General features: G+C 39.8%; 1 protein-coding gene across 1 annotated transcript; it reads left to right on the top strand.

Moving 5' to 3' along the window:
* Positions 1-668: 668 nt before the first annotated feature.
* Positions 669-13,230, top strand: LOC123763182 (protein CNPPD1). The gene is made up of 7 exons (XM_045750193.2): positions 669-784; positions 3,643-3,739; positions 5,198-5,403; positions 6,764-6,892; positions 8,009-8,173; positions 9,093-9,318; positions 11,328-13,230. Exons 1-7 carry the CDS (start codon positions 734-736, stop codon positions 12,020-12,022), a joined length of 1,569 nt encoding a protein of 522 aa, XP_045606149.1. The 5' UTR covers positions 669-733; the 3' UTR covers positions 12,023-13,230.
* The last annotated feature ends 1,584 nt before the right edge of the window (positions 13,231-14,814 follow it).

The raw sequence follows: 14,814 nt of genomic DNA, 5'->3' as shown, positions 1-14,814 counted from the left end.
AGGGATTAAGGGGGGACTGGGAACGTTGTGGTGGGGGAACTTTGAGGGATTAAGGGGGGGACTGGGAAGGGTTGTGGTGGGGGAACTTGGAGGGATTAAGAGGGGAGAACTTGGAGGGATTAAGAGGGGGGAACTTGGAGGGATTAAGAGGGGGAAACTTGGAGGGATTAAGAGGGGGAAATTTGGAGAGATTAAGGGGAGACTGAGAAGGTTGTGGTGGGGGAACTTGAAGGGATTAAGAGGGGGAACTTGGAGGGATTAAGGGGGGACTGAGAAGGTTGTGGTGGGGGAACTTGAAGGGATTAAGGGGGACCGGGAAGGTTGTGGTGGGGGAACTTGAAGGGATTAAGGGGGGCCGGGAAGGTTGTGGTGGGGGAACTTGGAAGAATTAAGGGGGGGACTGGGAAGGTTGTATTGGGGAACTTTGAGGGATTAAGAGGGGGGACTAGGAATGGTTGTGGTGGAGGAACTGTGAGGTGTAGTTGGAGGAGCACAGCAAGGGTTATTGTGTGGGTTCCGGGGGTGTGTGAGGGGGGGTCCGAGGAGGGTTTGTGGGGTCGTGGAGTGTTTTTGGGGGTCAGGGAGGGGGTGGTGGAGGGTGTGTGAGGGGTCCGGAAGGGGTGATGGGGGGGATCCAGGAGGATATGTGAGGGGGTGCTGGAGGGGGTCGAGGGGTGGGAGTCTCAGTGAGTGTCCAGCAGCGGGTGGAGATGCGCACGCCGGAGACGCCACAATGAAGACTCCAAAAACTCCGGATAAACTCAGCTCCTCTCAATTCTCCAAGGTAATGGTGCAATATTGATGTGTTATGAGGCCATGGTGGGGGAGGAGGGACGGGAGATAGCCGTCTAATGGACAGTTACAGCAACCATCACCGTCTAGTTAACCCACATTGGAAACATTGTTTACATCCTGGCTAGTTACACCATTGGTGGTAGTTAGTCCAATGGGGTTAAGTGGAGGTTGGAAAGGTGGTTATTATGCCCTAATAAAAGGTTAGATGGTCAATGGGAATTGGTAGACAGGTGGTTGTCATTTATAACATGTTTGTCCTGGCTGGGTCGGGCTTGGGGTCTCGGGCCCAAGCTGGGAGTTGTAGCAAAATTAGTTCTCGTATCTTTTTAGTCTCTCAAGTAAAGTCTTTACCAGGTTGTCTACAGTCATTGGGTTCGGCAAGGGGTTCGTTACTCGTCTTGAGTGAATGTACTGATACAGGGGAAGTTTTGTCCATTGCTGGACAGGAAGTGCATTTGGCCTATTGTGATCTCCCAGGGAGGCCTAGACGAAGAATTGTCCGTTCCCAAGTAGGGAACACAAATATTGCCTCCTGTGGCATTGCTAATTATTTTTAACCTATTGTAAGAACATTAAGACTAAAGGTAACTGCAGAGGGCCTATTGGCCCATACGAGGCAGCTCCTATTTATAACCACCCACTCCCACTCTCTTATTCTATTCTAATGGAACCTATTGGGAAATAATTTGAATTCTGTAGTGTGAGAGGACCGAAACATCTTCATTTTCTGGTGTGAGGTTTGGCCACGTTGTCGACTGGTTGGTTTGTTCAGGGGTGTCTCGGTTATTGACTTGCAGCGATTGTCCACACACTTGTATGTTACTGGTTCTGTCTCGGATGCCTTGTATGCTGACCCTATTTCCTTGGTAACTTGTTCAAAGGCTCTCCTTTCTCAGGTCATCTGTAGTGTCACTGTCTTGCCATTCTATGGCCTGTCCTCGGGCTCATATTTGTAAATACAGCACTGTTAATGGGCTTGGCTGCTGTTTCTCTCATATCCTGGGCTGCTTTTTTTAGCATTCTATTAGGGTTCTGGCAGCCCATTATTTGGTCGTTGTTAGTTGAGGCCTTGTTTTGTGTGAATCATTTGTGGAGTTTTGACATTTTAAGTCTTCATTTTCTTTGAAATAAAGTAGTCTGTTAGGCTTCATTGAGTTTCTGGAGGCTTTTTCCAGTAGGGTGGTGTATTGTCACCTGCTTCCTGTGTGTGAGGGAGGCAAGGTTCTGGCTTTTGGTCCCAGTAGGCCAAATAGAATTTCTGCGACTGTGACCATTTAGTTTGGAGGCAATCTTGGGAAGACAACTTCAGGGAGCCACCAAAACTCCTCCAGAAAGAGGCGTTTTGATACATTCAGTATTTGAACAAATCCACATGGGCAGTGACGAGGATTCAAACCTGCATCCGGGAGCATCCCAGACACTGCCTTAATCGACCAAGCTACGACTCGGTCGATTAACGCAGTTCATTTGTTCATTTGATGCATCATGTTAGTGTGATTTGTGTGTAGTGTCATTCAGTATTTGTTTTTGTTTTTTGTCGAGAGCAAAACTGTAGCCATATCATGTACTACAGATGTCTAGATTTTTAGAGCATTACTAGTGATTGTTTTTTTTTTTTTTTTTTTTTTTCAGGGATATTCCTGCGTGGGCCCTAAGCCTCTGGCTGGCCCACTAAGTGTTGCTTGTTTCTGTTTTACATGGGTGGAGTATGAGTATTTATGACTCGTATGGTCGCTTCAGTAAGATTTTGCCATATGTGTTTAACAACTTCTTCTGCTCTGTTGAATCTAAGTTGAAATCTTAATGGGTTTGTAACTGTGCACTGTGTTAGATAATGTTCCAGTGGTCTGTCGGGCATTTCTCCACAGTGTTGACATTTCCTCTCATCTTCCGGAACCTGTAAGCCTATTTCCCATGCACATGGGTATCCAAGCCTGATGCGATGTAAGTGCACTTCTGTTGTTCTACTGCTCCCTTTCATCAAACTAAGTGGTTCGTAGTTGGTTGAATTCTTGTACCAACCCGCAGATCCTGATGTTGCAACTGCTGTGTTGTGGTCACTGTACATCTTTTGCATTGCTCTGTTTCTAATTACTTTCTTAATCTGTGATAGACTCTGTGGTATGTAAATGTCTACATTTCTCCTCTTAGTAGCAAGTTTTGCAGCTTCGTCTGCAATGTCATTCGAAGCTGCAAAACTTGCTAGTGATGTTACTAGCTAACTTAAACAGGTACCATAATTGGTCTGATGAATGGATGAATGATAGTTTTACTGCTCATTATTACATTTGAGAAATGCATTAAAAAAGGTGATCTCTTGTGTAAATGGTTAATTAAGTAAATGAAGAAAGGGATCTGGAAGAGATTTAAATTTTAATAAGCGGTGAACTTAGTCTGAAGATAAAGAAAAAAAGCTGGCAAATTGAATTTTAAATTTGTTAGCTTTTTTAAGAGCTTTAATCAGGTCAGTCACTTTAATATTCACAGACCTTGACCCATTTAGCAAGCTTTATTTCTTCCTTTCCAGTTGTAAAAAAGATCTCGACAGCTATCCGTGAATTTAATTTATTGTTTATCAGTACTGTATACTGTGCTGTATTGGCAACTGTGTGTGTTTTCTATAATAGTTCAAGAAGCCCAGTTATGAGTTAGCCTAATTCATCCTGTGTTGTCGGGGTTTCCTATCTGAGCATATCCTGTTTTGCTGCTGTCGGTACATTTTATGTGAGTGTAGTTAGTTTAAACTTGATCATGGCAGGTTTCTTTTGTCCCTTGCATTAATACAATATTATGAAATTACATACAGTATAAGTGCAGTAATTTACCATCTTTTTCCTTTCCTTACAGTTTTTGCCAGAGTATGTGGACTATACCGAGCGCATCCGTAAATCGCTCTACTATGGCAGATTGCCATCGACCGACCGTCCTTCGCTACCTTTTACTAGTCAGTGTTGTTGTATTTATATTTGAGTTTTATGATCAAATGCAATTGCTATATAATATTTCTATGAACATTGTGTATTCTTGCAATTAGTGATACCTTTCAGGTATCAATATTCTTGTAATTAGTGATACCTTTCAGGTATCAATATTTTATCGTCTTTTTTTATTCCCAAATTTACTGTGCTCTTGTAATATTGGGAGAACATTTCCCCTTTTTGGGTTCAAAAGTTCCGTTCTTGGGTATGATGGTGCAGAACCAGTAGGCATCAGAACAATTAGATCATCAGTAATTTTGCCTGATACCTGTACAGGACGGTATACAAAATGCTGTGCTCTGGTTTTCTGTTGTCGACAGGGAACTGTAAAGGTTTGTAGATTCCCATGTACTGTTACATGGGTACTATTATGTCTGTTTTGGAGAATATAGTAATTATTTGGCTGATTTTCAAATTATAATATGGTAATGGGAGAATGTAACATACGATTGTTACGTTGTCAAGTACATTAGATACAGTGTTTAGTGAGTTTCATATTTATTTAGTACTCTTGATTACAGTAGTCGGTTGATGGTATTGTCGTAGACGTTCAGACGGAGCTTGGATCGGAGCAGAGAGCTGGGTGAGGCCGGAGTCATGGAGCTCTATGCGGGAGAGCGTGGCGGCTCGATGGGGAATCGTCGGTGTTTAAACTCGATGGGGAGCAAGAGCGTTTTAGCTCGATGTGGTCGTAATCTGCTGTCTGCTCCGTGTCGAAGCTGTAGTGTCTTGGGGTCGATTAGAACTGTACATGCTGAGTGCTACATTCTTGAGGTTTAAGAGGTGTGGTAAATCCAAAGCGTCTGTACTGCAGTCATCTGAATCACTGTGGAAATTGTACTATTGGCTATTCACTTCCCGCTTGCTTATATTTGGTGACTACACCTCTGCTTCCTCAAACAGGATGGAAAGAATGTTACCTGTAATTAGGGAAAGGATTTGAGTAGTCATAATTAGTGCTAATAAGGTAATGAGAGAGTGGAGCGAGTATGAGGTTTACTCGCTACAAGAATATAATGGCATACAAGTTTTTTAAAATTTGACTTGAGGAATGGGATTGACAAAGAATAAGTGGAAAACTACATAGTTATATGACAAGTTGAAATGAAAGTTTCACAATAAAAATTTCATAAAATGGGGGGGGGGGATTATGGAAAAGAATGGAATCTCCTTTTCTAATATTGCTCAGAATAATTTTTAAATTTTCTAAAGTTAAGTACAGTAGAAAAGTGGTGCCATAGGAAAGCTATTGACAATAGTTAAAACATTATAATTTTGGTTTTCATTTGAGTTTGTACAAGTTTGTTTACCGTTTGTGGAATCTCCTTTGATGGCCAGGGAATTTACAAAAGTGAAAAATTTTGGTACAGTATTTGATTAAATCGGTTTGACCACTGTAATAATAAACATCTTGTTCATACCAGGCTTGTCGGTTGAAAAGTTCAGCGAGCTGTGCCGCCAAGATGGACTTGAGAAATTGGATTTGCGCTACGCATCATCCATGTGTTACGATGCTTGTGTGACTCCATGCTCCCTCATTCTTGCTTTGGTTTACCTTGACCGCCTTCGCTCCCATAACCCGGAATATTTGACCAACACCTCACCTTCGCAAGTCTTCCTAGTTGCTATGGTAAGTCTTGATATACTAGCAAGCTTTTTGGCACTAGTTAAATCATGGTTTGTAAATACGTAGCTCTTTTTTATTGTGAACGTCACAATAAGTAAACGGGGCAGGTTGGAAGCACTTCCATGGGGGGGGGGGAAACCTGGCAACAACCCACTGAGACCACTGTTGTTATTTTTGCCAGAGAATTTTTTTTTTATTGAAAATCTAAATTTTGACCTGTGGGATGAATAACAGCAGAACCTGACTACCGTACACTGCACAAACCAACATGTTTGATATTTGTGCAGAATTTTTTAATTTTGCAATATTGTAAAGGTTTAGGTTTAAATCAAGAGAAAACACTAAGCCATTACAACTATATAACACTTGGAAGGGATAAGGATTTAGGATAGGACAAAGGAAAGGAATGGTGCCCAACCACTTGCTGGTTGGGGATTAAATGCCGACCGGCAGAAGAAAGATCATAACAATGTCCAGGCTAAGTGGTTGGATTTGGGCAGTAGACTTCTAAAAAAAGAAGTCTTTAAACAAAAAATTAAATGAACAAGTAGACATTTTAAACTTGTCAATGTTTTCACTTAGGATTTGAACAGTCAGAGCTTGTCAATATTTTGTTTCTAACCTTTTTAACAAATTTCAGTTAGTTAATTTGTACCATGGAATTATCACACGAAATAAGTGAGCAGTGCAGGGGCTAGACAGATTTTTTAATCATTTTTTTCCCCACCCTGCCACTAAACCGTATTTTTCAAAGTTGTGCCGTGACTTCCAGTTGACAAACATGTCAAACTTGTGCCCTACTGTGCTGGTTGATACACCTGTTATTTCTAAAAAAAAAAAAAACGATTTAAATGCTTTTACATGTAGTCTAATGGAAAGTGTTTCATTCCCTTTCCTAGTTGCAAAAATCCATGCTTACTTAGCATTGCTGTACAATATGTTGGTGCATACCTGGTGTATATAAATATGCCATGTAACCAGATTTGGTGAATAGAACTCTGTAGCTGTAGCTGCTTTCTTTGTGGTGTAGATGTGTAGATTGACTAGTTTTTCATTAATTATTTTGCTATCAAATTGCCCCACTTCTAGGTTTCATTTTGTAACTTGATTTAATTTTTTGTCAAAGTACAGTGTAGCTGAATTGATGTTCATTTCTATATGGCTTCCCTCTATTGAAGCCAGCAAAATGCCTTGCTCTTGGTAACCAAATATGTGAGAATCTACCAAATGAGATACAATAGCATTTGTGCCTCTGCCTGGCCATAAGTGCAGGAGGACTTGAAAAGTTGAAATCTTAACTATACCATTAAGAATTATATTGAAACTTCCATACAGTATTAAGAATAAGAAATTACTGTTGCAGATGGTGGCCAGTAAGTATCTCTACGACGACGGAGAAGATGACGAAGTGTTCAACGACGAATGGGCTATGTCTGCTGCTGTATCTCTTGGTGACCTCAATCAAGCAGAGAAAGAATTCTTGGGTGCCATTGTAAGATTATTTTGTATGCTAATATTACTACAGTTGCTCAGTCCTATACCAGGACTTCATCAGATTGCTGAACTATTAGGCAGTGATCATTGTTGCTTCTCAGCTATGCTTCTTCAGTCTTCCACTAATTATTTTACATTAGGTAGATGCATAGTATTGTCATAAATTTACTCATCTTAAAACTCCATGGGGCTAGAAATACAGTAGCATTACTTTCATTAATTGATCTCTTCTATAGTTTGTGTGCATGCTAGAGCACTTATTTGTATTTTTATTATTAAATAATTTTTTATACATATTAGGGTCCTTTATATGTTGTTTTCCCATTTTATTTATATACATACCAGTCAGAACCTTGTCCCCTTCCCTCATGAGCCTATTGAAGGTCTTTGGGATCCCTTTATTCTCTGGTGAATGTCTTGGGAACCAGATTAATAGCCAAAATGGAGCATTGGAACATGGTAGGTGTACCAACCTGAACTCCCAACTAGTGATAAATATTCTAGGGGTCCAGGGGAGCATTTCAGGAATGGCTTGTTAGTGTGAACTATGGACACAGTGGTTATCTGGATGGACGGTCAAGGGCTTTTAATATTAACTTTGGGAGCCCTTCTACCTACTTGGAAGTAGATGTGACTGAATAGGAACTTATTGCAGCAATTATCCTCCATGTCAGCATCTCCCAAACGTGGGAAAGTGGAGGTGTGGAGTAAACGGTTTCCGTGTACGGTTGAAACTTCTAGATAGACAATTGTACTAAACTCGAGATTACCTCAGATGTCCGAGAATTAAGCCTAGGTAGTGTAGGCCAAAAGTGGGTGTGGGCTAAGTAAAATTTATTCTTTTTCTCTCCTGCAGTTTAATATAAACATGACATACATGCTCCTTTTACTGTTTAATTTTAAACGGTATTTACCAGGGTGTAGAGTGCAATTTTGTTGTAACTGACAAAGCTGTAAAAAATCTTTACTGTACCAGTAGGTAACAGCCTAACTACAGTACAAGGAACCAGAAAGTCTTTTATCATAATTGGATATTAGTACAGTACATGGAATCTTTAGTTATATACACTGTGTGCATATCACAATTGATTACTAAGTTTTTTTTCCTCTCCAGGACTGGAATCTGTTTGTTGATGCTGAAGCATTTTTGTGTGCATTTGAGCGTGTTGAAGGTGAAGTTGCATGGCGTGAAGGGGAAAAGAGAGGCTACTTCACATATGCAGATATATTTTCACTGACCCACACGCTACCAGTTTCCTGCACATCTCTCCTGAACTTGGTTAGTAGGTTGCTGTTAAAACTTGCAAACCATTTGCAATTAATCTTCGTGTTGCTTTGGTCAAAGATAAGATAAACCATAGTGGATTAAACAAAATTCTTCTATTGTCTATCTAAAGACAGTTTGGGAATGTTGGGTGACCTTAAGTTTAAAGCACACCATAGCAACTAGAGTTGATCAGGAAAATGCAATGGTGGATTGGGAGACCCTCCAAACGAGAGCTATGCCACGTCTGTAATAGTAATCTTCTACTGTTTTCTTCCATAATAATACTGTGCTCACATGTGTGTTTAAAATAGTTGACATGTTTTGGACAAAGATTCTTTATTCTTTAAAATGGCATTGTATCTTTGGTTTTTGGATGTTTCTAAGTACTTTGAATATCCTTCAGAAAGAAAGTACAATTTATACAAGAATAACACAGCACTATAATGTAGAGATTACCTGTGCTACTATAGATTTATGAATTAAAATCTAATTATGGAAACTACTCGGATGGTTTATTTGAACACTAAAATAGCATACTGGTGTGATGGGGGGCATGGGTGTAGGTATAGCATGAACAGGGTGCTAAAATGCATTAATGTCCAAAGCGTTTCATTTTGGCAAATTCTACCTACAAAACAAATGCTTGGGGAAACCTGGACAACTTTCTACTAGAAATTCATTAGCCAGATTGTGATGGCTGTGCGTGCCTGCAGGCAGCAAATAGCCAAGCAAGATCTCAGACTGGCTAGTGAGGGTAGTAGAGTTCTCTTAAATAGTTTACAGGTTATTCCTCCTGGCTGTGCTTTAGTGCTGTTAAGCAAAATGAATACATGGATGAGTTTTATTTTTGGGGAAGTGCGGCCAGTTCAGAGTCGCCATGTAGAAGCATTACTGGTGGTGAAGGTAAATATTCCTTTGGTTACATTTTCAGGTGAGTCATGTGTTTGCAGTGTGCATTGTTGGGTACACTGCTGCCATTGTGAGTGTTGTTGCTGGTACACTTCTAGCCCGAGAATGCAGCTGGCACATATCGACAGTGATGAGCCAGTTGTCGTGTAATGTATCGGCAGCTAACGAGACTACAACTACGTACCTTGAGAATATTACCGAAATGTCGTATTCGGATCATTTGGCGAACTCGATGAGCTTCTTTGCAGGTTGGTTGGCTATTAATTTTATTTATATTAAAATAATTAGAAGTAGGCTGGAGTGTACATTTGTGCAAAACTTATCTGGCTACAAATAGTAAGAAATGAGCAATTATATTAATATTTGTTATGTATTTTGGAGGCCTGCTCAGAGATTGGGCTGTGAGGACATTGATCCTTGGAACCTTTTCAGGGTGTTTATGACATGTGCAACAAGTGTTAAATGTTTTACAGAGGGATGAGGCAAGAACCTTTGAATTGTTTATAGCTTCCCATAAATTTGATTTATTTTATTGAAAGATTGCATGCTTGTTTAAACCTTCAAATAGGTCAAAGAAAATTACACCGTATCTGATCCTACTGTGCAAGTCAACGAGGGACAATTTAATTTATGTAAGATTTCAGTCCCGTGCATACAAAGGGCTCATATTTGCTTCCTCGGGCCTCTAGTAAACAGACTCCATCTTGGAAAAATAAAAATTATGTGCGCCCCTTTTGCATGCGAGGACCTTATTGAGGGGGCTATTACACGTAGCACATGCTGCAGCAGCTCAGTGCCACTGTGCAGCTTTTGCCAACAGCATCACTTAATAATTAAGAGAAAATAAATACTATAACTGCAATTATTTTGCAATGATAGTGTCGTAGAATATCCTGACTGATAGACCATGGACATAATGCTCAGATTTTGCTATATGCAATGCTGATTATGCCTCCTCACATTGTGAGGTAGACATCCACTGTGTACAGGTGCAGTTTCGGGCATCTACGTATCATGAAATGGAACCTTGTTCCTTCAGAAAATACTCGTGGAAAATTATTCATTCATGATTGTGACCAGGAATCCGATATCAGTGTGGTGCTAGTTAGCTATGTACACGGTATAGACATTTTGCTTGGTGATCTTGTGTTGTCTGCCAGTGGTGTGTGGCACTATACTGTGCTTAGATTTCATTACTCCGCCCACCAAAACTGCTTACAGGTTCAGCATAAGGCATAAAATATATAGTTATTTATTACACATGTATTTAGTTTTTTAATGGCAAAAATTATTTTATTCAAAGAATATAATATGGTGCACATATTAGTGATAAATATCTGTGCATATATAACCTTTGTTCTGTGATGCAAATAATATTGACAGCCCATTACATCATTGCCCTTAGAAGAAAAAAAATTGGTAAAACATTAGAAATGCAAAGAAATTATTGTAAAATTCAATGGGTGCAGTTACAATGTCACACAACCTGCAGAGCCAGGCTGGACTCTGATAACATGTTTGAGATTACCACACCCACCAGAAGTTCTTAATGGTTTGGAATCATGCCTGAAAAATGTGTGTAGTCATATGTTAAGTGTGTATGCAGTGTAATAACAGCAAAGTATTTTATTGTGCCAAGCAAGTAATATAGTGCACATCTTGGTGACATATTTCAGCATTCCGGTGTTCCCCACACTTTACGTAATCATCAAGGGAACACTATTGAATAATAATACTGTCTAAAAGAGCTGTTGCATTGAGAAATATAAAAATTCTTTGTATAATTTTATATGGCCACTCCAGGCCCATGAATTGTGACATCATAAGACTTCCAGGTTGAACCACAGCAGACATAAGCCTTGTATAATTTTTGTTTCCTGTGATCAGAGAATGCATTTTAAATTAAAATTTAAAATTCATTAATTTTAAATTTAATTAAGATTTAAAATTCGGTATTACATTTCACTTTAGTATGTACAGTATAGTAGTAGATTTTGGTATGTCGTACCTTGAAAACGCACCAACTTGGAAAAAAAAATCATAAGGTTCTTTGGAGAGCTAAGGCTTCTCCATTGCTTCCTGAACTTTTACTGAGACTTGTCCTCTTGTAACAAGACTGTTAAGTCAGATTGACTATGAAAGTTATTAGAGATTCCACTTGTTTAAAACTTGTGTGCATAAGTAAATTGGTCATTTGGCAAAATTTTTAAGCATTTAAATTTTCTTTCATGGTATGTTTTTACTCTCTCAATTGCAGAAAATATGGAAGCTAGTTTGGATGATGGCAAAGATAGGAATATTAGCCTGTCGGGCTTTCCGTCTCGTGCAATCACAACACTTACCACTTCCATCCTGCTAGCCATGTCTTCTCCAAGTACACTTCGTCATCACCAGCACCGGCCACACCAAAGTGGGCGGAAAAACTGTCGAACCTGCCACTCGCCCACTAAAAAACGGAATTGTCAAACACAAGCTGAAAATCTTGATTCTTTTGACTCTGGCTCGAACTTGGACCCAGCAGACACACGCCTGAGCTTTACCACTGGACCATACTGGCCACCATCAAGTCATAGTCGTAGATTTGGATATCTCGATATCAACACACTTCCTTCCGATCTTCCTCAGTTGGAACCGTCTTCCATAGATTCTCATGCAAGTCAAAAAGATGACTGGGTGTATTCTAACCCTTGGGTGATCCCTTGGCTTTCTTGGCACAGTGCACCGGTTTACAGCATTATTCACAATTTTTCAGGGATTGGAGCTCCAAATATGAGTGGTTTTAAGAGAAGTGAGCATGGCTGGGTAGATTTGCTGGGAAGGATGTGTGAATCGGTTCGGGAAATAATAGATTTAATACCACTGTCGCACACCGTAGCTCTGACCCCGTCACCCCTGCTCGGCCGAGTTGATGTCGGGTACTTGGGCTCGGACCCTGTGCCTTGGTTACTGTAAACTCTGAACTGTCCTTGTTGGATTATTGGGCTCCTTTACATTGTAGAAAGGATTGTATTTTTTTTTTTGTCATTGATAACACTTTCTCCTGTGGAAATATATGGAAATATAGCCCTAATAATCCTGTATAAACCTGTAAACCTTATTAACCCCTGCACTGTGCACCTGTTTTTGGCAAAAACTTCATAGTGCAATTGTTAAGGACACATTTTTGTTTTTATAAATGTTCAGGTAAAGTTAGTCAAAATGTTTCCAAACTCGACTATTTTCATTTCAAAACACAAAGAATGATGAAAACATTAAAATATAGCCTAATTAAAAAAAATAACACAACTCTCGGAATGACTTTTGTTGGCTGGCGCAGTTAAGGGGTTAAGGAAGTGTGATTTCATTAGTCACTTGCTCTGGTGTGTTTAGTGCATGGAATGTACATTTATCCTTTTACTTTAATCTTGATTTTTTCTTTTGTTTTTACTAAATTGCATTTTTAGACATTTACATTCTGTATCGCTAGAATGAAAATAAATTTTGCATGTTGCCAATCTGCTTAATACCAATGGCAACTTAATACTGATGTATTTATACATAATACCCCCCTCCCTGGCATTTGTCATTCATAATAGTGGCAAAGGGGGGGGGGGAACCCTGAAATGGGAGTGTTTGCAATGTGTGATAAGAATTCAATTATCACCTGATCTCAAAGCCTTATAAAGTTTCATATATTGGAGGAATTTACTATCCATTGACTTGATATAATTCCATTTTAATTTCCATAATTGAAAGAAATACTTAGGTTTGGATTAAGTGTTTGATGCTTATAAAGTTGCACTTTGAAACTGTTGATAAGAAGGTAGTGTATATTGAAGCTGCTCCCGGTTATATATTTTTATTTTGTAATTCGACTTGTTTTTAATTACCGTAGTCATCAAATGACTACGGTCACAGAAATGTGTGACTATCTGATGTCCTGTCATAAATGGGATGGTGTGTAAGATTCATACCCATGTTCAAGAAGTGGTATTGTTCCAAAAAACACTTAATGTTTTTTGTTTTTTTTGTTTTTTAAAGTAATTAGGCATTGAAATTACAAATATTTTTTTAATCATGCCAAATACAATACAGTATGTAACATTTCATTTGCTTACATAATATCATAGGTAATGAGTAGTTTATATTCACTTAAAGTTTGAATAAAATTTTTAAATATTTTAGACATTTTATACATGCCCAATGTTTTTTAATCTATATACATTTTTAATAAAGATGAGTGTCAGACCACGGACGAAAATTGAAACAGGAATTTCCTTAAGTACTTTTGTATATTAATACATCTTCAGAAGGAGTGATTTTATAGATCAAGTATTGGACATAAATAGGCAGGAGAGAATGGTGGAGTGAGGTGAGGTACAATAACAAATGAATGGGAATTAGATGGACACAAATATAAGCTGCACAAGAAATGCTAAAATAAAGATTAAAATTTACTCGCTATAAAAACCGATTTTGTCATTTTTTGCAAGGTGACCCTAAACTTTGACCTTGTGATGAGGGTGTTACTAACCCCGAGGATCTGGGTGGGGGTTGCCTTGGCCCTTCCCTCCGAGTGTTGTACATTCTAAATGAAACAAATGTAGGGTCCTCATTTAGGTCACTGGACCCCCAGCTGTAGCGGGTTGCCCTTGAAGGTTTGTTGGGTGTCCATGCATGATGAGAGGGAGAATGAGGTCATTGCACCAGTGTAGGAGAATAAGTGACAATTCAGTAGGTCTAATGTTAAGGGGGGTACTACTGCTTAGGATGATGCACCCCTTCCTGCATTGGCCAGTGCTCTGCCTCCCTTGCTGCCCCTAGTGGGTGGTATTCCATGGGTCCTGGGCCCAAACCTTTGAAACTGATGCATGGTAATTGAATAAACTCGAAACACAGCCTTCCCAGAGTTGGACAGTGGTGGATCTGGCTCCATAGGGCCCAGACCAGGCTTCGTCTTTAGCTATCTTGACTGATTCTTTCCCCTCCCTCTTCCTTGGCAGGGTTGGACTCCAAGTCCCCAGTGATCACTACCTTGTCATCCTGGAGTAGCTCTATCTTTATTTGATAACTGCACCTTTTGCCCCACCTTAATGGGGCATCACGGCACTGTCCCCACACTCAAACACATGAATCTTTCAAACCTTGTTATGTTCTGTGATCTGTTTGACACCACTAAGCGGCCTAAGTATTTTCATGTCTATAAACATTTCTTGATTTACATATACATGAGCACCTTGTTGACAGTGGATACCCACTTTACTTTAAACCCCACCCGAAATGGCGCTTGCATCATTCTGCTTTCTTTGGATTGGTGAGTATCCGGTTCAGGTCTCTATGTCCAAGTAAATGCCAGTGTAAATGGATGGTCTCGGGGTTTTCCCACAGCTGACTTGAGTTGCATATTGCAGTGCAGGGTACATCATACCTTGTTGACATGTTCTATAAAGACCCAACCATTAAATCCCTCACTGTCAAGTTACCCTCTGTGTGTAATTCAATATACCAGCATTCGCCCAGAATCACTAACACAAAAAAATTGCACCTGAAGCGGATAGTGTGACAACGATCTGTACATAATCCAGAACGAAAGAGACTGGTATCAGTCGATCTCTGGTGACAGAGATCGAGGTCATCTGTAAGCAGAAGTGACTGTGTGACCTAGAGTGAACTAAGGAAAGCGCTGCCACACAGTTACTTTGTGTAACTTTCCCTCAGACACTTGGCCGCCGCTGTCACTTGAGTGTCCCGGTGCTGGAATCTCC

Source organism: Procambarus clarkii, chromosome 49 (assembly GCF_040958095.1).
Source record: "Procambarus clarkii isolate CNS0578487 chromosome 49, FALCON_Pclarkii_2.0, whole genome shotgun sequence".
Classification (NCBI taxonomy): domain Eukaryota; kingdom Metazoa; phylum Arthropoda; class Malacostraca; order Decapoda; family Cambaridae; genus Procambarus; species Procambarus clarkii.
Note: the sequence above shows the minus strand (reverse complement) of the source record. Positions and strands in the feature narration are given on the sequence as shown.

Bases quoted from the DNA above. Each gene is read 5' to 3' on its own strand.
- LOC123763182 (XM_045750193.2), top strand. From the start codon at position 734: ATGAAGACTCCAAAAACTCCGGATAAACTCAGCTCCTCTCAATTCTCC. The intron at 3,740-5,197 runs GTCAGTGTTGTT...TGTTCATACCAG, and splicing joins TCCTTCGCTACCTTTTACTA to GCTTGTCGGTTGAAAAGTTC. The intron at 5,404-6,763 runs GTAAGTCTTGAT...TTACTGTTGCAG, and splicing joins AAGTCTTCCTAGTTGCTATG to ATGGTGGCCAGTAAGTATCT.